The sequence below is a fragment of the Oenanthe melanoleuca genome, chromosome 2 (assembly GCF_029582105.1).
Source record: "Oenanthe melanoleuca isolate GR-GAL-2019-014 chromosome 2, OMel1.0, whole genome shotgun sequence".
In the NCBI taxonomy this organism is placed as follows: domain Eukaryota; kingdom Metazoa; phylum Chordata; class Aves; order Passeriformes; family Muscicapidae; genus Oenanthe; species Oenanthe melanoleuca.
This window is the reverse complement of record NC_079335.1, coordinates 8,687,246-8,711,031: the sequence shown is the minus strand read 5'-3', so window position 1 is coordinate 8,711,031 and position 23,786 is coordinate 8,687,246. Positions and strand designations below refer to the sequence as shown.

Here is a 23,786-nt window from a genome sequence, read left to right as displayed (position 1 = left end):
AAAGTTATGGCAGTGAAGAAGTATGATTGGATTTTAAGGCAGGCAAGCATCTTTTTGTGGCTAGTTGTACCTCTAATCAATAGAGATAGAGCCTTCAGGAATTCAACTCTTGAATGTGGAAAAGAAATCTGCCTGCTAATTTAGGCTTCTCTAAAGGTTCCATAGGATTCTTTTCAAAGCGTATTGATGAAATAGGCTGCTGCTACAGTGTTACTTTGAAATCTTTTCATGTGGAACTCTCATCCCACACATAAGAAGTGCATTGACCGTCTTTAGGATTAAAACTTAGAAGAGGCTGTTACAGTGAGATATTTTTCAAAAATATTTTCTGTTGTGTTGCAGTGACTTCTTTAAAAATAAAGTAGAAAAATAATATCTAGTTAAAAGGAAATTTTGATGGTGTTGATGGATTATTCTGGGTCCAGTTTGGGCCCACCTCCCTTATCCACTATTGTCCTGCTTTGTTTCCTGGGTCTGTGTAGCAGTTCTAAAGGCAGTGTTCTGGAATATCATGAGAGATTCAGATAACTGGCATTGCATAAAAACTGAGTAAAAGCTTATTTAGTCTTTCTGAGGAATTCAGCTGTACCTGGCGACACTTTAGAAGTCAGTATTGAAGTTACTGTGCATGAAATATTGACAGGACAATATGGTTTTTAACTCCTTCAATATTAACTGTGGAAAAATAGGCATTAGTCAGAGCTAGTCTGTGGTGCTGAGAGGGGGAGAGATGAACAAATGTCATTAGCCAGAGGGGATGGATGCTCTTCTCATTGGACCTCAGCTCAGCTATGGCTGCTGGGCTCTGCACAAATTGTTCATTGCATGTTCGGATTATCACATTTTCTACTGATGTTTCTGCTCAGCAATTCCTCTTAGGAATGTGGGGATTTAGTGCTGCATAGAGTCCTAAAAAAGGTTAATATTTTAGTCTCAATGCAGTTGTTATAGCCTAAATACAAAATGTTCAATCTGCTCCCTCATCCTTGAGATGCAAAAGTGCTTGGCTTTGACCGGCCATGACGTGGCAGTTGTGTTGATGTTTTTAGTGGAGGTATGATGCTCTGTCATTGCTGCAGCACTTGGATCAACCTTGCCAAGGTGTAGCTTTTCTCTGTAATTTTTATGTTTAACTTTATATTATGGGTTTGTCTTCTGTACAAAACAGGCGTGTTGGTGTGAATGGTTACAGACACGGATGGTGTCTTCAGCTGAAGTTGAAATGCAGATTCTGAAATGTTGAGAAAGCAAATGTGTTTTCTCATTTCTGTTAGAGTACAGTAGGAGTAGGTTTGAACTACATGTTTTAGTAATTGTCTAAGCTGTGCTTTATCACAAAGAAACTTCGGATTAAAAGATACATATATATATATATATATGTATATATATATATGTATTTTTTATATAAAAGCACACCCGGATAACTTAAAGCCAGATAGTCTCTGCAGTACAGGCAGTATATGTTTTTCACTTGCCTTGTGTGTTCTCAGTTTCCCTGTTGAATAATTTGTGCAGCTAATATAATTTAGCATACTCTTGTTATGGAACATGGGTGGTTTTGGTAGTTTTTTTTGCTGGCCGCGTTCAGATTGAAATGTTATAAATGCTTCTGCTAAGGAGAAGAAGTGATAGCTAAGTCATATCAAAATATTTGTTGAAGACTCTCTTTTTGAACATTATGTTCTGGATATTCACTCTTAATCAGATGTTTGAAACACAGCTTGGTAGATAATGAGATTTTTCTTTTCTAGAAACAGCTCACCTACTTACTGGATGTATTCCCTGACTTCAATTAAATGTTTAACCTAAAGTCAGGTTTTATACTAAATGAAATTGCTTGAACTAAAAGAATTATGTGTGGCACAGGTGAGACCACCTGTTGGCAACAAAAATATATTTTACTTGTAGTAGCTCTGTGTGTGACTTTTAAAACTTTTTCTTAGTTTATTATTTTCTCTTTTGGCTTATGCCATGAACATAATTGGATCTTTGGTTTTCAAGGTTTTATTAAATATAGTTGTTAGTTAAATTGTTTTTAGCTGCTGGTTAGCTGGTTCTTATGACTGACTGTAACATAAATTAAGGAACAAATAAATAAAAATAAGGGTTTTTTCCCAATGTATTTTTCCCACATTCTCCCTTTGAATTATGTCTGTGAAATTTGGTGATATGAACACTTCCCACACTCTTCTGTCAAGTATTTGCTGGTAGGAAAGGGACCATTCTGATTTAAGAGGTACATATATTAGTTATGTGGAAAAATACCATGATTTGGCATGTTCTTGGTTGCAGTGAAGAAACAGTTTTGGTGATTTCAGAATGGCTACAAGCATGCTCATTAAACTACATAACATTTTGTTTCCTTGGTCTACCAAACTCTGTGTGGCTTTTTGCCACTTGTGTGTGCAGAGGCAGCTCCTCTGACAGCAAGTGAAGCGTGCTGGTGGCTTCCCTTTGTGCAAGGTGAAAACAGGAAATGGAACAATTGAGTAGTGCTTGTTAGTTTCTGTATTCATGCATGGTACTGATTTCCTTGTGTTTCTTCAGAATCTTTAAACAAATAAATGACCCGTCCCTCCCTCAAACCCAAAAATACCCATCAGACTTTTCAATTTATGATTTGCTATGTGCAAAGAGTTTTCTTGCCAAGTGTAGGAGGGAAAACAGCACTTAAAGTGGAACTTGAAATGAGTGAATTCTTACATGGCATTTAACGTTTTTAACACATTTTAAAAGGCAGATAACTTCCTCATTTTGGTTTCTCCTTTCTCAATAGTTTTGGGAAATTCATTTATTTGTGTTTTATGATTTTAGTTTTTATTATGTATAGGTAAGTATCTACAAAATTGGTGATGGGAAGATTTATCACCTTGAAATAAAAATTCTGAAATAAAAACTCTGTGAATTAATTCTGGTGAAATAAAATTCTGAAATACCAGTGGCTGGAGTTGTGTTCCTAAATGTGTTGATATAAATATTTCAAGGACAAAGCTTTCTAATGTTTTTAGTGAAAATCAAGCCATAGTTCTTACTAATTACTGTCTCCACTCTTTCCAGCATACTTTTTCACTCATCTGGAATATGTTTCTCATGTAGCCTTCACACTTTACAGTAGGACCCACTACTTAATAAAGTGCTTTTTGTAATTGCTTATTTTCTTTTATAGGCGGGAGAAACCCTCTTAATTTTTACAGCATTGTTGACTACTTAAAACAGTGCTAAATAGGTTATAATTCTGTAACATTTTCATATTTCAGATATTACAGAAGAGTTACATCAGGGGTGTCTGAAATTGTTTGCTGCATGATTCTGGTATCTTAGGATGAGAAACATCAGAAGGCCTGTATCATGTCCTTTTCAACTAGTAACCTAAGGATCCATGGAAATTAGGAAAACAGCTGCCAGGGGAAGGTCATGGTCATGGTTTTGGGCTTCCTTTGGCAGCTTGCCACTAGCTAGGACTAGGTCAGGAAAGGGAAATAATTGTATGTCAGAATGTCTGTAACTATTAAAATACTATGGTTGCAGAATACGTAATGGATTCTTTGCATAATAATATGCAAGAAATGCTTTCAGTATATTGAATAGAAAATGTAGTAACTTCTCCAAATGTGTCCTTGATTAAGCTAAAAAAAGAAACAAAACAGCAATTGTAGCTGGAAAACTCTTTGTGCATCTGTTTATTTAATTCATGGTACCTTAAGGAACTTTGTGTGCCACCAAATGGACTTGTTAATTTGGAACAAGTGTTCCTTTTGTTGTTTTCTGTTAGCTGTCACTTCTATGTACACATCATCCGAGCCCCATTTGGGAAAGTTAATGTTTAGGGGCAGTTCCATAGAGAGTCAAAAACACTCATACTAAGACAAGACATGATGAATGATATCATTATCATCATTCATCTTTCCCTTTCTTCCTTTTGTTTTGGAAGAAACTTCATTATAGCCAAGAAATGAACAATTGTGTTTCATCCATTCCTTGTTAAAACCTGAAGAATTTATTTTTCAGTTGTTACTTATGTATGCACAATCTCAGCATCTAACATAAAAAATGAAATTCTTTAGATATGAACTTCATTCGATGCCCATAAAGCCTTTGTGTGCTTTTAAACTGTACGTGGACATTTCCCCAAATATTAAAATGTAACTTAGTAATTTTCTGGGGCTTTATTAAAATATGGCTGTCATTGTTATTTACAGAAATCGCTTTGCAACTATCAGTCGATTAATCTTCATGTGCAGCCTTGTTTGCTATTGATTTCTGAATCATGGGACGAAAGGGTAAGAAGGCTCATGCTGATTGTGCATGCAAGTGTCCTATTTTTTTGTGCATGACTACAAAACAAAATTGATTTTGGGGAGCGGGGTTAAGAATTCCATTATGTCATTAAGTGCATGTCTCTGGAAAAGCCACGGTGAACTCCTTTTAAAAGTATTTTGGCTTTCCTTTCCTTGCTGTATGGACTTTCCTTCCCACAGTTGGTCCCAGTGAACCTCAGTGGCTCTCTAGGGAATTACGTTCCTTGTGGCTTGCTGAAGATGAAAGTTAGCTGCGTACACCACTCTTGGCTTTTGAAGAATGCTATTTAATTTCCAGAAAGTTACATTATTCAAGACTGATTCATGCAGGAATCAGACAGAAATTCATAAAAGATGGGGTCAGTAAATGAACGAACCTCTTCCAAATCTGCTGAGAGTTCGGGAAGCATTTGGACAATGCTCTCAGGCACACAGTGTGATTCTTGGGCTGTCCTGTGCAGGGCCAGGAGTTGGATTTTATGATCTTTGTTGCAACTCCTTGTGGTCAGAATATTCTACAATTCTATGTTGCCTCATCTAACAGCCTGTAGACCCCAAGACTTCAAAGATAGTTGGTGCCTGTATAAGTCGTGTCCAGCTTTAGTTCTATTAGAGGTCTCAGTCCTTTCATTTTTCAAGAAGAAGAGCACAGTTGTGATTCTAAATTGTACTTGGACCTGTTATGGTATTTTGTTGATAACAGTCTGTACTTTGGCTAGAAATGGGCACTCTGAGTCTTTAATTGTGGTTTAAGAATGCTTACTCATTCCTTAGTTAGAGAATGAGAAAAGAATTCCAATCTAAGAGTAAGCTATATAATTATGCTAAGTCAGTGCTCCTTCCTGATACTTGTGTAAAGCTGTTAATAAGTAAGGAAATTGGTGAATATAAAGCTTCACGGATATTTTGTTAGAAAAGCACCAACAAATACCCAGTAATTTATGCTATTAAAACAAGTTTTCCTGTGTTCATTAAGCTAGAATGTAATTGTGTAATGATTAGAAAAGGACTTTAAGATGATGATACCCCATTTATGAACTATATATGTAATAAAATATGAATAGTAATAATTGATCTGTGTCTGACATGATTGAGCTAACAGAGGTCTTTTGTCTCCTAATAAATGCAGTGCAGGCTGTTTTCAAGACTTTCTGTGTGCTTGTGATTTTATTATGAAATGAGTTTGTGATTTGTTACTGATACTGGTTTAGACATGTACTTTAGGTTCCTCAGAACTGAAAAAACACAATTTTTGAAAATTTGAGTCTGGTGTTGGAATTGCAGTGTGGTTAGAAGTGCGGATTGTGGCAAGAACTGCTGGATTGCTGCAGAAGCCAGTGAGCCTGTGTGCCCACAGATATCCTGACTGATTTCTACAGCAAGCTGAGACACTCAAGATTTACTGGTTAACAAGATGTATTTATAAAACGACTTCTTTGTGTACAGATATGAAGCTGTCTGTCTCCTGCACTGACCGTCTTCTAGACTGGCCAGTTCAGTTTGGCAGGAGACAGAAGTTGTGGTAGAAAAGGGTGCCCAGAAGAACAAATCTGCTGTGTCTATGTTCCTCCCTAACTCATTAGATATTACAGGAGGGGAGAAATTGCTTTTTAATCAGCTGGGATATGTGGTTCCAGATAGGAATATGTTCTAACCTTATATCCCTCTTTGGGAGAAGAGCTGCTTTTCAGTTCATTGAGGAGACCTGAATTCAAGGTGAAGTGCTCTTTAAAACTAAGGGGAAAGATAACAGCCATGAGTTATTTTATAATTTGTGCTGACCTAGAAGGGGGTTGTTGATTTTTTCTTTTTGTGTCTGTGTTTAAAACTGTGTTGCATATACTTTTGTCTGCTGGTTTGCTCAAAAGCTGCTCTTCTGTAAGTGCAGGATGACCTAGGTAAAACTGTTTGCAAAGAAAGGAAAACATGTGAAATGGGGTGTATTGGTAGCTCCAAGGACCTGCTCTTGATAATATGTAAAGAGATTTTTTTTTCAAATTTTTGATTCCATATTCTTTTAACGTTCTTTTTCTTTTAATAGAAACATGTATGTTTCCATGTCCAAATGGCAAGATCTCATTTTGTAAATGCTTTCCAGGAAAATCAAACAGCTAGGAATAGACACAAGCAGAGCATTTAATCGAAGATTGGTGATATTTAAACCAGAATTTGAATTCTGAAGCCAAAGTATCCTCTGTGACTGTTTTTTGAAGTAACATTTTTGTTTAGCATTTTATTTTTCATTAATGTCAATACAGTTTAAACACCTTTGTTGCTGAACAGGAACTGTTATTTTGTCATGTTTTGAGCTCTGTGTATGTGCCTCAGCAGAATTGCTACATTCTGTTTTCTCAGCATAAATATCTTAGTGTGAAAGAAACACTTTCATCCACTGTTATGTTACTTTCTGTGTCCATTGTGTATGTGTGCAGGAAATAAAATATATGTAATGTGGTCTTGAACTATTTGTGAAGAGAACCTTTTCTTTAAATTTGGAAATGTTTTTCAAAATCTGTGCAAATGTATTGATGCCTATAGCTGGGTTTGCTCAAATGAAGGTAAAACTTGTTTTTGAGGCTCTGGCCATGCTTATGTTAGTATTTGGGATGTTTTAATAGAAGAGAGGATCTATTGATCTCTCTTACATGTCCTATGGACAGGTCAGTGGTTTATGTTGAACTAGTTAAAATACAGTTTCTTGAGCTAAGCTTATCTTCTCCATTAGCTCTGAGGGTTCCAGAGAGAAGGCCTGTGAACCTTTCCTTCCTCATCATCAGGACTTTTATGCATGTTTCACTCACAAAAACATTCTCATGCCTTGTTTTTCAAGTGGCAGTGTGGTACGTACTCCCCTGGTCTGTTACAGCCCCATGTGTTTGAGTAGGTGAGCTGCAAGGCACCATTGGGCAGGAGTGGAAAATTAAATCCTCCCAGACTACATACTGCAGTCATGGGATACCTGTGATGAGGGGGTGATGCAATGGTTCTGAGCATCCTTTTTTCCAAGGAAAAAGATGGACAGCAGCATAAGATTCTGGGAGTTCTTACCACTACAGCTGTATTCCTTCCCTATGGAGGATTAGGAAAGCAAACTGCATCATCTTAAGGAAATGGAAAAAGTAGCAGTTGTCAGAAAAATTCTTCATATGGCTTTTAATTTTTTAATTTAATTTTTTCAATGCAGAAAGCTTCAGGTGCTTTCCTTCTAAGAAGGCTTGAAACCCTAGGCACTTGCTGACCAGTTACTCATTGGTTTGAAGTGCACATATTGTCTGTAGGGCAGGTGATAGTTTATCAGTGCCATCCTTATAGCTCTCTTCAAATAATAAAGTACTGACAAAATCTTCATGAAATTCTAAAAGTAAAGAGTGTTTGACAGTCTTCCATCAGTTTCTTGGCATAGGGAAGCAACAGCTTCCAAAGCAGAAGACACTACTCTGTAATGCAGATTTCAGTTGAGAAGATAAAACTTTAGACATCTTGGCAATTTTCCTCTGTGTCAGGGGCCATTTCAGTTTCTTTTGTGATGCTGACCCTGGAATTAAAACATCTGAATACCAGAACTGTTAGTAGCGTTTGAGTGGCTGTTTGTGTACTGAGGTGCCAAATAATCCTGATGTGCTGCTGCTCTAAGCTTGAGAACTTAAAGGTTCTGTTAATTGTAACTCCTAGATCTGTGACAGACCTGTGCTGTTGTCCAACTTCCCTTTGATTCCCTTCTCATCCTCAGATATACAAGGGAATGTTCCTCTAAGGGCAGCAGCTTAATCCACATGAGTTCCTGTAGCAAAACAGAAGTGAACAGCAGGTGTTAAAATAACTCTTTTCCTTGCTGAGAAAGAGGGCTGTGTCCAGTAGTATGAGGACATTAAATGGATGAGGAACTGTGCAGCATCTAGATTAGAAATTTTAGAACTAACTGGGCACAAGCAGAGTGACACAAAGAAAGTCCCTGTCAGCAGTCTGCTGTGCTGCCTGAGGTTGGGACTGGGAAGAAAATGTGTGACAACTCAAGCATTCTGTAGCCTGCACTTAATCACCAAAGTACTGAGCCTTTTAGACAAATATATATATATATATATATATATATATATATATATATATATATATATATATATATATGTATGTATATATATATTGCCAGCAGTTGACCAACCTGCTGATCAGAAGTATGGTTTGAAGGCTCCAGAGGCAGACAGTGACCCTTTTAGAATAATTTTGCCTCTGGCAGCCCTCTAGAACTGCTTCTTACTCACCTCTGTCCACCTTGGAGATAGGCTAAATGTTGCTGCTTGGCCTGTTACCTTTTAACCACACCTTGTGTAGTGTCTTCCCTTCGGTGTGTGTCAATCCAGAGGTGCACCAGCCTCTTCTGATCTCCCATGTTGCTCCTTAACCTGCCACAAAGTGAGAATGAGGTGGTAGAAGAGGTGTAGGTGTTGCAGCCCCTCTTCTCAGTGGAGTGTTAAGTTAGGTAGCTTGGCCTTTGAGCACACATGACATTTACTCTTCTCTGTCACCTGCAACTGTCTTCTGCACCTGGAAAGTGTTTAAGGATGCAGCATTCTGAAAATGGCTCATCTGGGTAAGAGAATAGCCTAGGGTCAAGGTGAAGGCAGGCTTTGAGCAGGATTGTCTGGAACTCTGAGGCTACTTCTATGCCATGATTGTCACTGTGCTGGGGACATTCCATTCTCTGGTACCCATGGATGTTGGGAGGAGCCAGGCATTTGAACAAGGTGTATGAAGTAGCAGGACTAATGCCTATCCTTCTTTACTACTTTTTTTCAGAATTAAATAGTAGCTAAAGAATGTCCTCCTGGTTCAGTGTGTTACTGGATGTGCACAGTGGGTGTTTTGTCAGTGTTAGGAGTCTGCTCCATGCTCTGCTCTTTGCCTGGATGGAGGAATAATAGCATGTCACGTGCTTCAGAGAATACACAAAGCACTATGAGCCTCTTTCACTGTCTGCTTTAGTCCAGTAGTTTATTTTTCACATTTTTCACTGATTTATGAAATCAGTATTTACTTAGAAATAAGGGTAAGGTGAAACAAAACCTTGGTGTTTTTTATTTTTTCTGTATGCTGGATTTATCACCTAGAACTCATTTCCTAACTGCAAACCAAATACTGAAAGCAGGAATGAAAGTTGGACTTTGCTTGTTCGTTTTTCTCCCTGAACAGATTATCAGTGCCAGCTGTGATGAAGAGGGGTCAAGGAGATTTACATAAATCTTTATGTAAATGTGTCTTTCTACTCTTCTAAAGTCTCTTTTTTGTATTGCTTCAGTGATAGTAATCAGAGAAGTAAACTACATTGGATAGCCTAATAGGAATATAAGTAAGGACAGGTATTCATAGAGCTTTTTCCACTGGAACCAGATTAGTTTTAGGTAATTTTGATGCTGTATTAAAAATAGAGAGTACTATCTCAAAGCAGGAAAGGAGGAGGCAGCGTTCAGGAGAACAGAAACAAGCAAGTAAAGCAAAGTTACTACGTGAAACCAACAAAGGTGGGAGAAAGGAGAGGCAGTATGGAAACACTTCCAGTGGTGGAACTTAAGGAATGCAACTGGAGAACCTGATGTAATGAAAAACTTTCTTTTAATGGATTAGAAGACTTTAAAATTTACCGTCCCAAAGATAGTATCTTCCTGGAGTATTTGTTTTAATTGCTACTTGCTCTGAAAAGAATACTTCATTGGAGAAGCTTGGTGGTGAGTGTTATTTGGCTAGCTTAGGGGTTTTTCTGATTTCTTATTAGTAACTTCACAAGTTGCACCAGGGAGGTTTAAATTGGATATTAAGAAAGTTATCTTCACAGAAAAGGTGGTTAGTCACTGGGATAGGCTGCCCAGGGGAGTCGTGGAGTCACCATCCCTGGAAGTGTTCAAAAAACATGTGGATATGGCACTTCAGGACATGGTTTAATGGTAAACCATGTGCTGGTGTAGGTGCTGGGTTGATGGTTGAATTTCATAATCTTAGAGGTCGTTTCCAACCTTAATGATTAGATGATTCCAGTTTAGAAGAGCTCCTCTTGAGGTCGTATCACACCAGAATTAACTTTAACTTTTTAGCTTACTGTGAGAAATAATAAGGAGAAAGCTGGGGCTTTTGGGTGTTGTTTTAATTTGTTTTAAATAAACTGAAAACCAAAATATTTTTTTAAAATAAATGTAAAATTGTCAAACCTAGGTATGGGTGGAATTTCCCCAGTTAGGTGTTACTGAGGGCTTGCTGTCATAGGGGTCAAAAGTTCACATCACAAGATGAATATCCTGTTCTCAAGACAAAAATTTCCTCTGCATGTTGGACATTTTCTTTGGTGCATTTTGGTGGAGAGAGGCTGGAAACCAGCCCCTTAGAAGTCAGCTAGCATTTGGGAGAGGGGAGGAGAGGCTCATCTGGGGGATGAGACTTCATCCTGTCTAAATGATGAGTCCATTGTGCCCTCTGGGAGTGCATTCCAGGGACATGGCAATGGCTGATCAGTCCGTCCTTACAGCAGGTGCTCTTTTTATAGCAGGTTGAAGAATATTTTTAATTAACTCCCTTATATGGCTGGAATAATTTCCTTATTATAAAAATGTCTGATCTCTTTTTTATAGTGGAATGTGAATGCCCTTGAAAGTCATTTTATGTTCTGAATTAAATGCATCAACTGATACGAACAGTTCAAAAATAACCAGGTATACTAAGTTATGATTAAAGTGTTATTTTATGCACTTTCATCAGGATATTTGAAAGAAATTTACTTATCTTTCTTGTCTCAGATACAGAAAAATAAGTAAAATTAAATTTTAATGTCTTACAGTCTTAAATTTTTACATAGTTATATTTAAGTACATTGAGCAACCAAATGTAATTTTAATATTGCTCTGTTTCTTGATACTAGCAAAATATGCATTTTTCTGTATATTGAAACTTTTATGTTAATTATACCATTTTTTGATAGAATAAGAGTTTAAAAAAAAAAAGCTTGGACAATTGCAAATAAAGTTTGGGATGATCAGATCCAAGCTTGGAACATAATAAAAATATTCAGTGACTGGACATGAAAACTTGCTTCAAGTTATTAATGCTCTGTAAACAGTTGACAACAATATTAGACAACGTAACAAAACTTGGGAAGGAATTCCAGCATTAGATAAAACAGATGATTTCCTAGGTTTTGACAGAGAAGAAAATGTGGCAGTTTTAAAGTCAATTTGCAGAACTTAGTTTTTTATGTTTAAACCCACCTTGAAGCTTTTGTTTTCCTGCAGTTTTGTGTAAGGTATAGCACAAATATTCAGACACACTATTTTGAAATACAGCTTTATTGTAATGTGATTTTTCTAATTTACAACACAGGATTTCCTCTAGTAAACTATGTGGGGATATTTTCTGTGCAGCTCAATGTTTTCTCTGAGTTTATTAGCACTGATCTGTTAAGTCTTTAATAGGTACAGAATTTTTATGTAGTGGAAATTATTAGCTTTGTTTTTATTAAAAACAGTACTTATAATTTCCAGGGCTTATAAAAGTGTCTGTATGAAAAATCGAGCATTTTTATATTCCAAGTGGATGTAATGTAGGAATTGAAACAGTAAAATGCTGAGAATTAAAAGGAAGCTGGAATGTAACTTCAGAATTGCTTAACTCAAAATTGATTTTCTACCTGATCTATCATAATCACATTAATGATTTACATTCTATAATCCTTCTTAAATTCTGTAATACTTCCTAAACTAGGAAGTATTGTTAGAAATAATGGTAATTTCATTATTTTTAGATTGTTTATTTAATCTTAGATGTAAACCTTTCTGTTTAAAAAAGTCTTTTTGTTCAGTTGTCCGCCTTAAATACGTTTCTCTCTGTCCGTTCTCCAGGAAGACCAAAGGAGTAAGTTTTGCTAAAATATTTATCACTCTACAGTGATATCTGGCAGCTGTCTGAGGATAGTTTTTCCTGAAACTTCGTGGATTTTTTTTACTCCTAGTCAGAGAAGTGATGAGCTATGTGTTCCAGGCAAGTTGAAGTAATGAAACTTTCTGTGCAGTTTCATTGGAGCAGCTGTGAATCACACATAGACAATATATCTTTTATTCTTTTATCTTTTCTTGTGCCTGGCCTTGTTAACAGAATTTGATACTGAAGTTTTTCACGTGTTTGGTGGCTTTATGCAGATGTCATTGAGCTGAGCAGATAAGCTTACAGTGTTGCAGAGCCCTCCCGGGAAGTAACCGCAGCTATGCCAGTGTGAGAGAGCAAATTTCTGGGAAAGGAGACAGTTCCCTGAGAGTGAATTCATATCCAGGATGAGACAGTATGTGCAAGTTCCAACTGTTGAGCAAGAAAAAGCCTATGATTATAATTCTGCTTTTGAACCGAGACCGTGTATGTGTTTGGGTAGGTGAAATTACATTTTCCGATGGTGGGGGCTGTATCATACTGCTGTTGTGTAGAAAAAATAGGTGTTAAAAGAGGTACCTGTGCAGCTGGTAAATGTGTACAGTTGCAACATGTAAAATGCAGATTATAGAACTGCTTTAGCAGAAGAGAATATGCATGTTTGAGCTTGATAAAAATTGCCCTATTGGAGAAACAATCAATGTAAAATGCTTAAAAAGTACTAACTATCATGTTGCAGTGCAGAATTCTCAGTAAATATTGCTTTAACTCTAATATTTACTTGCATAAAATGATGTAAAGAGGTGTGCAGGGGGAGGCCATTAAAATGCAAATTTTGTCTGACACTGAAAAGGAATTGTCATAGGATTTTTCCTCAATAAAGCTGCATAAATTGGAACAGTTTGTTTTTTTTTAACCTGTGTTTTATAGACCTACAGAACAGTTTATTTATGTGAAATAAATGTGCTTATTTGCATAAATTTTTATCTGTGTTAAATTGGTATAGAAGAAGTAGGGAATTTGTTTTCAGTTAGCCAGATTCTAACCATCTGCGATAAGACTAATCTTTTTGGTCTATATAGTAAAATGTTCCTAAATTCTATGGATTACTTTTAATGTAGTTTGTTGACTTGATGTTTTGGGGATTTTGTTTTGTTGTCTTTTTTTTTTTTTTTTTTTTTTTTTTTTTTTTTTTATTGATACATTTTTTAAACCTATTCCTACATTTTTTTAATCTCTTATGGTTATATCAAAATGATAAAACTGAGCAATGATTAGTAGTTTTTTGCACAAAATCCATGTCATGACTGTTAACTCTTCTGATTTTTGCTTTTGGTTGTAATTTCTGTGTTGTTTGGTGTACCTGTCAGTTTTATTTCTGATACTGTTCTGCTTGGAGGCTGAAAGCTTTGACAGATTAAATCTCACTTTCTGATACTTGAATGTTCTGTTTAATGTAGGAAGTTCTTTTCATGGTATTAACATCATATTAATTTTAGGTTTATACTTTGACAGTAAAGAATTTTTTACAAGTTTATGGGTTTTTATCCTTGTAAACAGTTCCATAATCAAATGCATAGCAGTGTAAAGATACTACCAAAATCCAAGATGAGGAAAAAAATTCAAATCTTATGCATACTTACTGTTAGGCCTTTTTTTGGTGTCAAAATTCACTTTGCTCAATAAATTTGAAGAGCAGTATTTCAATAGAGCAATATTATGTTTCCATTAAGTGAAACCATCTGGTAAGGCTGCCAGAATAGTTTATACTATTATCTGATCTTTTTAATCCATCTCAAAGAAGTAACTGTATCCAGATTTTATGTTAAGTTTATGTAATTAACACAGGTTTGGAACACCATTTTAAGATTTAAATTGAGGCTCGTTGCAAAGATTTTCTTCTTTTGTCACTTAAAAGAGGGAGAAAGTAATTCTAAAAAGTATTTTTAATTGCCTTCTTGCAATAGAATATTTTCCCGCTCTTGTAACATTTTAGATAGTTGTATCAAAATATTTTGTTACAGTTTTTGTTAGGATATTTTGTTATATTTAGTAGTAATCGAACATTTTGTTTACAGTGGACCAAAGTTAATGGTCAACATAAGGTAGAAAACCAAGTACAAAGAGTGCTGAGCCAAACAAACAGTGCTGCAGACTTGCATACCTAACTAAAGAAATATTTAGCAATCTTACATGTTGTTTGGTGCATTTTGATAGTCTTATTTGAATTTCCCAATATGGAATGATATACAAGACACTAATACAGTACTCCTTTCTTTTTATGTTTTTACTTACTTTTAAGATTTTGTGCAGCATTGCTCTCAAGAGAATATTTTTGTAGAATTGTCTAAATTATTTCTATTTTTAATCAAGTAGGATTTTAACCTCTTTTTATACCTATATTTTCCAGTGGCATATTAAAGAACTTTGGTTTTTATCTACTTCATACTTTCAGCTTTTACGTAAGTGTAAACTTTTACAATTGTTAGACCTCCATGAGCATGAGATTGGCAGAGGTGGTATGAAGAACTTGACAGTAATAACAAAGTACTATTTAACAAAAAATTCTCATTATTCCAGTTGTTTATTCCTTGAGTGCTTTTTGTTTTCATAATTATGTATTAAGTCAGTGTTGATGTTACTGGTGATACAGGACTCTCATTCATGAGCTGGGCAGAATTCAAGTCCTTTGGGGAGAACTTGAAGTTAATGCACAGTTTTAAAAGCATAGATCTGTCTTTGATAATTGTTTTTGAATTAATAAATTGCAAGAACTAAATTTTCAAAGTATGAGAAGGATGTTTTTTTTGTCCAAGAGACAATAGTATCAGAAAACAGATGTAATGGAGAATGTCTCCTCCTGTAGTCTTGTAATTAAAATTTAAGTACAGCAAGTGAAATCTTTGTCATGAATCTCCCAGATGTTCTGATTAGTATGGTTAAAAACCACTAAGGTTACTTAGATATTTAAGTAAATAAATACAAGTCTTGTTTTTTTTGCAGAGAAACTGTAATCATCAAAAGTTTCTGCCAAGATACCTTTCATTGGTTTCCATTTTTTACTATTTTTAGCAAAGTGTTGTAAAATTTTTTGAGTATGTAAATGGATATCTTTAATAAAACATTTGGAAAGTATTTAAATACTCTGAACCCTTCAGGTGGTGAGACTTCAAAGACATGACCTGCATGTATCCTTGATACATTATTATTGAGTGTTTTATTGTTTACTCAGTGGCTCTTGTGCATTAGAGCTGCTTTGGTGTTGGTTGATCTGAGGCTTGACCAATAAGTTAATCTGATAATATGCCCACTAAAACATTGAAAACCTGATTTGTCAAAAAATTTTAAAAACAAGGGACTAGGTCTACTCTGATAAACAGTTGGACAGTTACCCAGAAAGATTATTTTTGTTCTTTCCCCCTTTTTTGTTGTTTTTTTGGTTTGGTTTTTTTTTTTTTTTTTTTTGAGTTTTAACCTAACTCCAAAGTTCTAGTAGTTCTTAGTGGTAGAAAAAAGACCAAACAATGTTTCACAGGTTTGTTATTTTTTTAGGGCACCTTTTTATTAAAATTAATAAAATTGAAGTTACATGCATTGGTCTGATTATACGGATTAGTTGCAGATAGAAATGAGATTAAAAAAAATAATTTCTCTGCTTGAAGTGACTGTCATTTTACCAGTGCCCAGTGAAAGGAAGGATAAGGAAGTCAGAGCTTGTTTTGTATATTGTGGTTTGTATGAATTCCTTTAAAACAGATTTCATTTTTGTTTTCTTTTTTTAGAATAGTGCACATAATGCACATTTGGATGTTTTGAAGCAGTCATTCAGAATGAAGATAAACTGCAAATAAAGTAGTTTTGGTTTTACTGCAGCTCAGTTTTAAAATGCTTTGAGTTGTCTGCATGCTTTTAAGTATGGATGACAGGTGCATTTCTAGTACCTGAGATCCTTGCATATTTTCTCATGTATTGTAGTGTGATAGTCATTTTGCTTATTTGACTTACTTGTACTTACTTTAGGTTCCCTTGGTTCTGCTTTATTGCTGATAGCAAGCTGAATTCAGTGTTATCTTCTTCCTCCATGCTTGTCAGCTTGTCCCTTCAAATGAGCCCCTAGAGCTGCATCCTAAATCCCTTTGGGTAAATCTCTCTGCAGGAGTTTGCTGCTGCTGTGCTGCGCTGAGACCTCGCTACAAGCGTCTGGTAGACAACATATTTCCTGAAGATCCAAAAGTGAGTCATGACTTTAGAATTTTAAGGGATTGGTGTTTGAAAATCTGTGGGTATAGCTCGTGCTTCAGGAATTTTAAAAAATTTTCTTTTTTCTTTTCTCCTTTAACATTTTAGCATAAAATCTGCTTTAGCACTTAATAGCTTTGAGAGAAGTTAGTAGAATAATTTATCTAGAGAGAGATTCATAGAGATCTGATCTAATTCCATTTCCAAAGCAGTGCTGTACACTGAAGAGTAAAACTAGTATGTTTTACTCAGAGAAACAGAGATTTCATTAAACAAAGTATTCTGCTGCAGAGGTAGCACTTAATTTCATCACTTTTTAGAACCACAGACACTTGCTTTCTTGTGGTTGCAAGTGTGAACATTTTCTGGTTTTCTACAGGATTTTAATTTTTTAACTCTCAACATACTGACTGTGAACATTTTTATAGTTCTGGTAGACTGTTGTAACCATAAAAGGTTTTTCTGGTGTTTTTTTTTTTAATTTTTAAATTAAATTTTAATTAAATAATCTACAATTTTATTTCTTCATTTCACTGTAACATCTTGGAGCTATATTAAAGCCTAACTCTTACATGCTGTGAAAATAAATGACTTCTGTGTATCACTGAGGAATACATATGTCTACACATAATCTGTTGGCAGTTCAGACTAATATGGAGCTTATGTTTCTGCTGCTCTTACTTTTTTAAGTGTGTTACCACATTTTTATATCTTTTGTTACAGTAGAAGTAAGCAGCACAGTCAGTATTTGCATAATATTTGGCTTATATGTTACGAAGTGTGTCGACTTTTTTAAAAATTGTGTTGTTACTGAGGCCAGATATTACTGGCTTTAAAGGAAATGTATTCTGTCTATACAATATATTGAATGCATGGAACAGGATGGTTTTATAGGTTTATTAGTTCTGATCTAGTTTTTGATACAGATGTAAGAACACCTGGAGATGCTACAATTGTAGTGTTTTACTTTAAATTTGACTCAGTAGCTCTGAGTTGGCACTTCTTAGTCTCTGTTTTAGTATTCACTGGGTCAGTGGAGGACACAGGCCAGTTCATGATATTTCCCTTGAGTTGCAGATCTTCTCTAAAGTATTAGAGGATTTGCGTGATAAAATTCATTAAACAATAATGAGTGTCTTAAAGACTTTTAAGTAATTTATTTGAAAAATAAGTGTTTTGTGTTTTACAGGGGAAAAAAAAATTAAAAGACAAAAAGCCTTATCCTGCTTACCTGATCATTATGATTATAACCTCATCTGAGCAGATCCATGTTACAGTTCATGTTGGAACTAATACGTTAAACTTTGATCTTGTTCTGACAGTTAGCCCTCAAATGCCTGGTGGTCAACCTTGGTCAAGATATGACACTGAAGAAATAAAATATTTAAACTACAATATTAAATATTTAAGCTACAATTTTGTGTTCTATTTTATCAAAATTATGCATTGAATATACTTGGTGGGGGTATGGGAAGAGAAAAAAATTACGTTGTGCTATTAGGAAAGAAGTGTGTCTTAGAACTGGTCACATCTCACTTCATACCTTCTCTTAGAATACCCATTCCCTTAGAAAGAAATGGTGGAGCAAGCTAGTTACTTTATTTCCTTTAAAAATATTTTGTTTCATGTTGCTGATTTTTGCATCTAAGGTTATGGCAGTTTTGCTCAACAGTTTCAGGTTTTTTTCAGTAGCTTATTTCTGTTTGTAAGGCTCGGATCTTTAAATGGTAACTAGAAAGAAAGGAAAAACACTTGGAAAGCTTTATCTTTCCTATGAACTCTTTAATTTTCTGTTTGTTAAATTTCTGTTTCTAGGATGGTCTTGTTAAAGCTGACATGGAGAAACTGACTTTCTATGCAGTTTCTGCCCCAGAGAAGCTGGATCGAATTGGGGCTTACCTGGCAGAAAGGCTGACCAGGGATGTGGTCAGACATCGCTATGGGTAAGGAGAGAAGTCATTAAAAATAGATGCTAGCAAGTAATGGAATTTCATCATGTTTGTTCTAATTGCATCTGGAAAGCAAGACAGACCCAGTCCCTTTGTGGACAGTTAACCTTGTCTGGCTGCCAGCCCATCCAGCTGCTCTCACTCTTCCTGCTCTGCCAGATGGAGAAGGAAATAAAATGGAAAGCTCATGGGTTGAGACAAGGACAGGGAGATTACTCAATTCCATCAAGGGGAAAAAGGGACTTACTTTGAGGAGTATTAATTTAATTATTGCCAATTAATGGCAGAGTAGGATAGTGAGAAATTAAAGCAGAGCTTAAAATCATCTTTCTTCCAGCCATCTTTCTAGGCTCCACTCTACTGGAGTGGAATATAGGGAAACAGAATTATCTTTTTTTTTCAGGCCTTTTGACTAAATCAAATATTTAAGTGAGAAATGTTAAAAAGTTTTAAAAGTGGCAGGAAAGCAATATGACAGACATCCATTTTTTGACCTTCATGGCAGCCAAAGCTGTTTTTTAACTTCATAGAAGGAGTAAATGCCCAACACTCAATTCTGTACTTCCTTCCCTCCTACACCACCCTGTCTCCCCCCAAAAAAAGAAAAAGCGAGAGAAAATATGGACGTAGAAAATAGCCCTAAGTTCTATTTTTATACAGTGGGAAATATGCACCTTCCATTCTTTCTTTTCTGTATTTTGTGGTAAGATCCTAAATTGAACTAATTGAGTGATAAATGCAATGCATCCTTATGTGAGTCTCTCTGATTAATTTTCAGTTATGTTTTAATTGCCATGGAGGCACTGGACCAACTTCTAATGGCTTGCCATTCTCAAAGCATAAAACCATTTGTGGAAAGTTTCCTTCATATGGTGGCCAAGCTTCTGGAATCAGGCGAACCAAAGCTGCAAGTCCTTGGGACTAATTCTGTGAGTAAGCTCAGATCAAATTGGAGTAAATCTTTGCTTGGGAAAGTAGTTTTAGAAGTGTTAAAGGATCTGCCAGTTGACATGAAATGAAAGATGCTCTCTGTACCAGGTTGTACCATTTGGGCCTAAACAGTGAGCAGATACCAGCTGGAGGCAGATAAACTGTTTCCTTTCAGTGTCCCAAATTCTTTTGATGTCTGGGCTCATTGCCTCCAAAAATAACTTCTGGAAGGAACAGAAAAGCTGTGCTGTGAGTTCATATTTTCAGTCTTTAAGCAGCCTCCTGGAGCCAATATATAGGTAGCACAGTGTTTTGTTTTCTGGCAGCTGAAGCTACACAGAAAGATTCCTGTTAGCTGAGAAGTAGCTTTGATTATTGCAACCTCACCATCTTATCAGCTTAAATATTTCAGGATTCAGAACCAGGCTTGAAGGGGATAACTGAAAGTGTCAAAATGAAGATTTAGAGGTCTAGTTTTCCAATTAAAGTGATAGCTAAAATCAAAGGTATAGCTCTGTCATAGTTGCCTTCCAACCACTGTATTTTCCAGCTGGTAAAATTGAAATCTCATAAATTCTAGGACTGTAATAAGGACTGTTTTTACTTGAAGTGATTGCTTTTACCTGAGTATAGAGTACTTGTTTTTCCTATAAATTATTGCCATTGTTAACAGTGGGAGGTTTCTTTGTGGAATCAGTAAAGCTGTTGGGTTTTTGGGTTTGGTTCCTGGCTGATGAAATTTAATGGAGTTGAAGTTCAGGAAGACAGGAGGGTGTAGTAAAGTGATCTTACCCCAGAGCAAGATTTCTTGTTATGATGGAATAAAGAGAGTTTTGCTGTAATGTAGGGTAGAAGAGCACCACGAGCAGGGCAGCTTTACTGAGGATAATGAGACCTATATCTCATTAAACATATTAAATTTGGTTACTGCCAACTTCTGCTCTAATGTACAAGGCTTGTGTCACTTCAAAATGCATGTTACTGAACAGGACTCCACCTTAAGGTAATCTGTTTCATATTCCTGATGGTTCCTAAGTCTTTTGTGAGTAAAGGAAATTAATGGACTTCCTGAATTAGGCGATAATTTGTGTTTGTCTTCTATAAAACACAGAAAAAAAGTTTCCCTATAGAAGAGAAGAAACTCTGTGAGAAGAAAGAATTTTTATGGCTCTTGAACAGTGTTCCAAAACCATATTTTAGCCTAACTGCTAATTTCCCTAGGTGCCTGCCAGAGTTAATGAAGAAAAAGGATACAAATCTATTTGTATTGACTTAGAAGGAACAAAGGGTAACAGCTTGTCTGGGCACTGTCTTACTGTGTTCTTAAATAAATTTTGTTAGAGTATCAAGGAAAGTTTACTGCCATATTCACCCTTTTTTCTCTCCTCTAGAAGGATAAAAACAAATGAAAACCAAAAAACAAGAGGAGATGGTATGGTGATTTAATAATGCTTCATGTGCTTTAGCTGATGTACCACTCTGGAGTGCAAACTGATATTGTCTGGAAGAGAAGAATGGGTTGTATGCGAAGTAAATGTCTATAAACTTGTGAAAAGTCAGGCTGGAAAATTTTACATAGTATTTTTAGGAAACTCAGTTTAAGGCCCCTAAAATGTATGGAGTGTGATTGTGGCTCTAAGTAGATTTTGATTCCTTTCTACTCAAAGCTTCATTGAGATAGAAAGGCAATGATGTCTTTGAAGTAAAATTCAAACCTCTTTACTTGAGCTGTAGGGTTTTTCAGCCTCACAGATTTTGCTTCAGCTGTGGGGACTCTTATGATTGGTTAAAAGGGTTTCAAAGCAAATCTCTGTACAGAACATCTTTGAGTAGTTTAAAGGCTTGGAAAGATTTGGAAGTTCCTGCTGTGTTCTGATTGTGTTTTGCTGACTTCAGGTATTTGGTTTTGGATGCAGAACTTATTCTACTTGGTGCCCTATATTTTAAGAAAAAAAAATGAAACTTTTACTTAGCTTGTCATCCTAAAATTTAAATTTCATTTAATTTATAATAAAAAGTCGATTTATTTTTGAAAAGCAAACCTGACAATGACTATTTTAGATAAATAATTGTTTGGGTTTTATTTATGTACATTTAAGCCTGATCTTCAGGTTACATATAATTAATTCCTGAGATGTTTTTATATGTTGCATTTATAAATGATGTTAACTTATTTCCTACAACAGCACTGTTTTTTATTTTTTTTATAACATAATTGTAAATCTGTTTATATAAGACAGATACTTAAAAATGGTAAAATTCAATGGTGGATATAATGAACAGGTATTGGGATTTTTTTTTTTATGTAGACCAAATTTCAAATTGATAATGTCTGCATGATTCAAAATGGCTTTTTCTAGCATTGGAGATATTTTTGTAGACCATGTGCTAGGATAGCATATGCTGGTGAGGAAACTGAGAAAATATGGTGGGAAAAAGTGATATCTCCTTGGCTTATGTGTTAGAAGATCTGAAGGCTGATTGCAATAAGCTTTTCCTTAAAAATTTATGACAATACTTTATTTCTCTCTCTAATTTTTTTGCAGAATTTCAGTAACTGAGTGTCATGTAATGTATCTCCATTGCTCATGTACAAAGAATTAAATGTTTTGTTTAGGTCCATAGTGTTTGTTACTAGGATAGAAATGACAAGCTTTAAAATTTTGTTCTTGTGGTCCAAATTTTTTGGAATCAGAGATCCAATTTATATCTATTAATCTATACCCAATTTATGTCAGTTTCTAAAGTTTTTAAAGAACATTCAGAAAATTGCTTTGGCGAGCAGCTGGTCAAGAACAATCGGATACATAATTTAGTAAAACTTTCATCTTAATCCGTATTTACAAGACTCAGTTAAATACAAAACATTTTCAGCTAATTTGGAATGCTGACGGAGTAAATTCTTTGTATTTTGTCAGTCAGATATTGGGGTTTCATGTGAAAAATAGCAGATGATATGTGGAATCCAGTATCACCACTTTTAAGTATGTACCACAAATGCCTCTTTAGTTGATAGGGTGCTTCCTTTTATAAAGGCAGTTTTTTTGTAGGAGCAGTGAAATAATGATCCCATCAGTGATAGTGTTGAGCTTCCTGTGCATGAGGAGGTGGCTGTTACTGCTGGTTGTCATCATTTGTTATTTAAAGGAAGATAAGAAGACTCCCAGGGGGAAAAGTGATCAACCAGTGCCTGAGACAAGACTTACAGATTTGTTAGTGTTGGCTTATAAAAGTGGTTGGTTTGAGCAGAATTAAGTGCATATGTATTTAAAAATAGTACAAAATGTCAACACTTTAAAATTAAGCTATGTTAGAATTAATATTCCCAGCAGGGTACTTACCTGTTTGCCTTGTCTGCAGTTTGCTAATCTGGAAGAAGCAATGGAAACTTAGCCTGTATTGCAAGATGCTTCTTTCATTCCATGTACCAATACAGAATTATGTGCTGGTAGTGATTTAATACACAATGAAACAATTCCATCTCTAGGATGTCTCCTCTCTCTGTTTAATACGACTTAAATCTCAGGGAGACAGACGAACACACAGCACTCTTTCTCATCCTGTGGATTATTAAATTATCTTAGAAATAGTGTGTCTGCATCTGCTAGAATTTGAGTAAGTCCTTTAGGGTCACTCAGAGTTAAGTATTGCTTCCCCCACTTGTACTTTTTCTCTCTGGTTTTGTAGTTCCATGGATATACTACTGTGGCCCTGTAAGCCAACATTCCGTTGCTGATTTTGTTATGCAATTGTACATGTGGTGGCTAGAAGAATTTTTATCCAAGGGGCTCAAAGTCAAATAGAATGTGAAATTATCCGTCCTATTCCAATAAAACTGAAAGTGTCTGGTGACCCTAAGTATTAATTAATAAACTAAATCACCACTTTTCATTTCTGAGAACCTTGTAATCATTTTCATGCTGACTTTGTAAAGTTAATGTATCCAGTGTGAAGTTAATGTATCCACTGTCTGAAGCTTTTCTCTTTGGGAAAGTGGAAGTGCTTGTCCTTCTGGCATTTGTTTGTTAAGTGCATGCATAACATTCACACTTCTCATCAAGGCTGTACTGTGTGGTTTGTAAGAGTCTTATGTTTATTTGACATCATGACTTCTCATGTGACAGTTTCATAATAATGAAATAGACTCCTTGGCCTATAAAAGGTGGTAACTGCCAGTATCAGCACCCTCTTTCCCTTTTTGAAATGAAAGAACATTGCAGGCTGCAGAAGGCAGATTGGGGAGCTCAGATATGAAAAAAGTAATGCTCAAATCAAGCCTGGTGTTCTTACAGGGAGATGCTTGAAGTAAAAAAAACCTCAAATGTCATGGTGATTATTCTTGAATAAAACTGACCTTTTTTAAAGACATTCAGGGACCATTACAAGTTACAATTTTTCTCCTAATGGGCTTGTTACATAACACTGATAAAATAGCATATATGTATAGAAGAAATTCTGTCCTTAAGAACTTGCA

The 23,786-nt window shown here is 35.6% G+C and overlaps 1 protein-coding gene across 9 annotated transcripts in view; it reads left to right on the top strand.

Moving 5' to 3' along the window:
• The window catches only part of EFR3A (EFR3 homolog A), a 74,933-nt gene that overhangs the window by 5,726 nt on the left and 45,421 nt on the right, over window positions 1–23,786 (top strand). For 4 of the 9 annotated variants that reach the window (XM_056483115.1, XM_056483113.1, XM_056483114.1 and 1 more), the window contains exons 1-4: window positions 12,470–12,692; window positions 16,351–16,427; window positions 18,249–18,376; window positions 19,161–19,311. In XM_056483115.1, the coding sequence (XP_056339090.1) occupies window positions 12,602–12,692; window positions 16,351–16,427; window positions 18,249–18,376; window positions 19,161–19,311 (447 nt within the window). In that variant the 5' untranslated portion in view covers window positions 12,470–12,601. Of the gene's footprint in view, window positions 1–4,204; window positions 4,281–12,469; window positions 12,693–16,350; window positions 16,428–18,248; window positions 18,377–19,160; window positions 19,312–23,786 lie in introns of those variants that run through there. The other 5 variants (XM_056483118.1, XM_056483117.1, XM_056483119.1 and 2 more) reach the window with 2 other exon arrangements.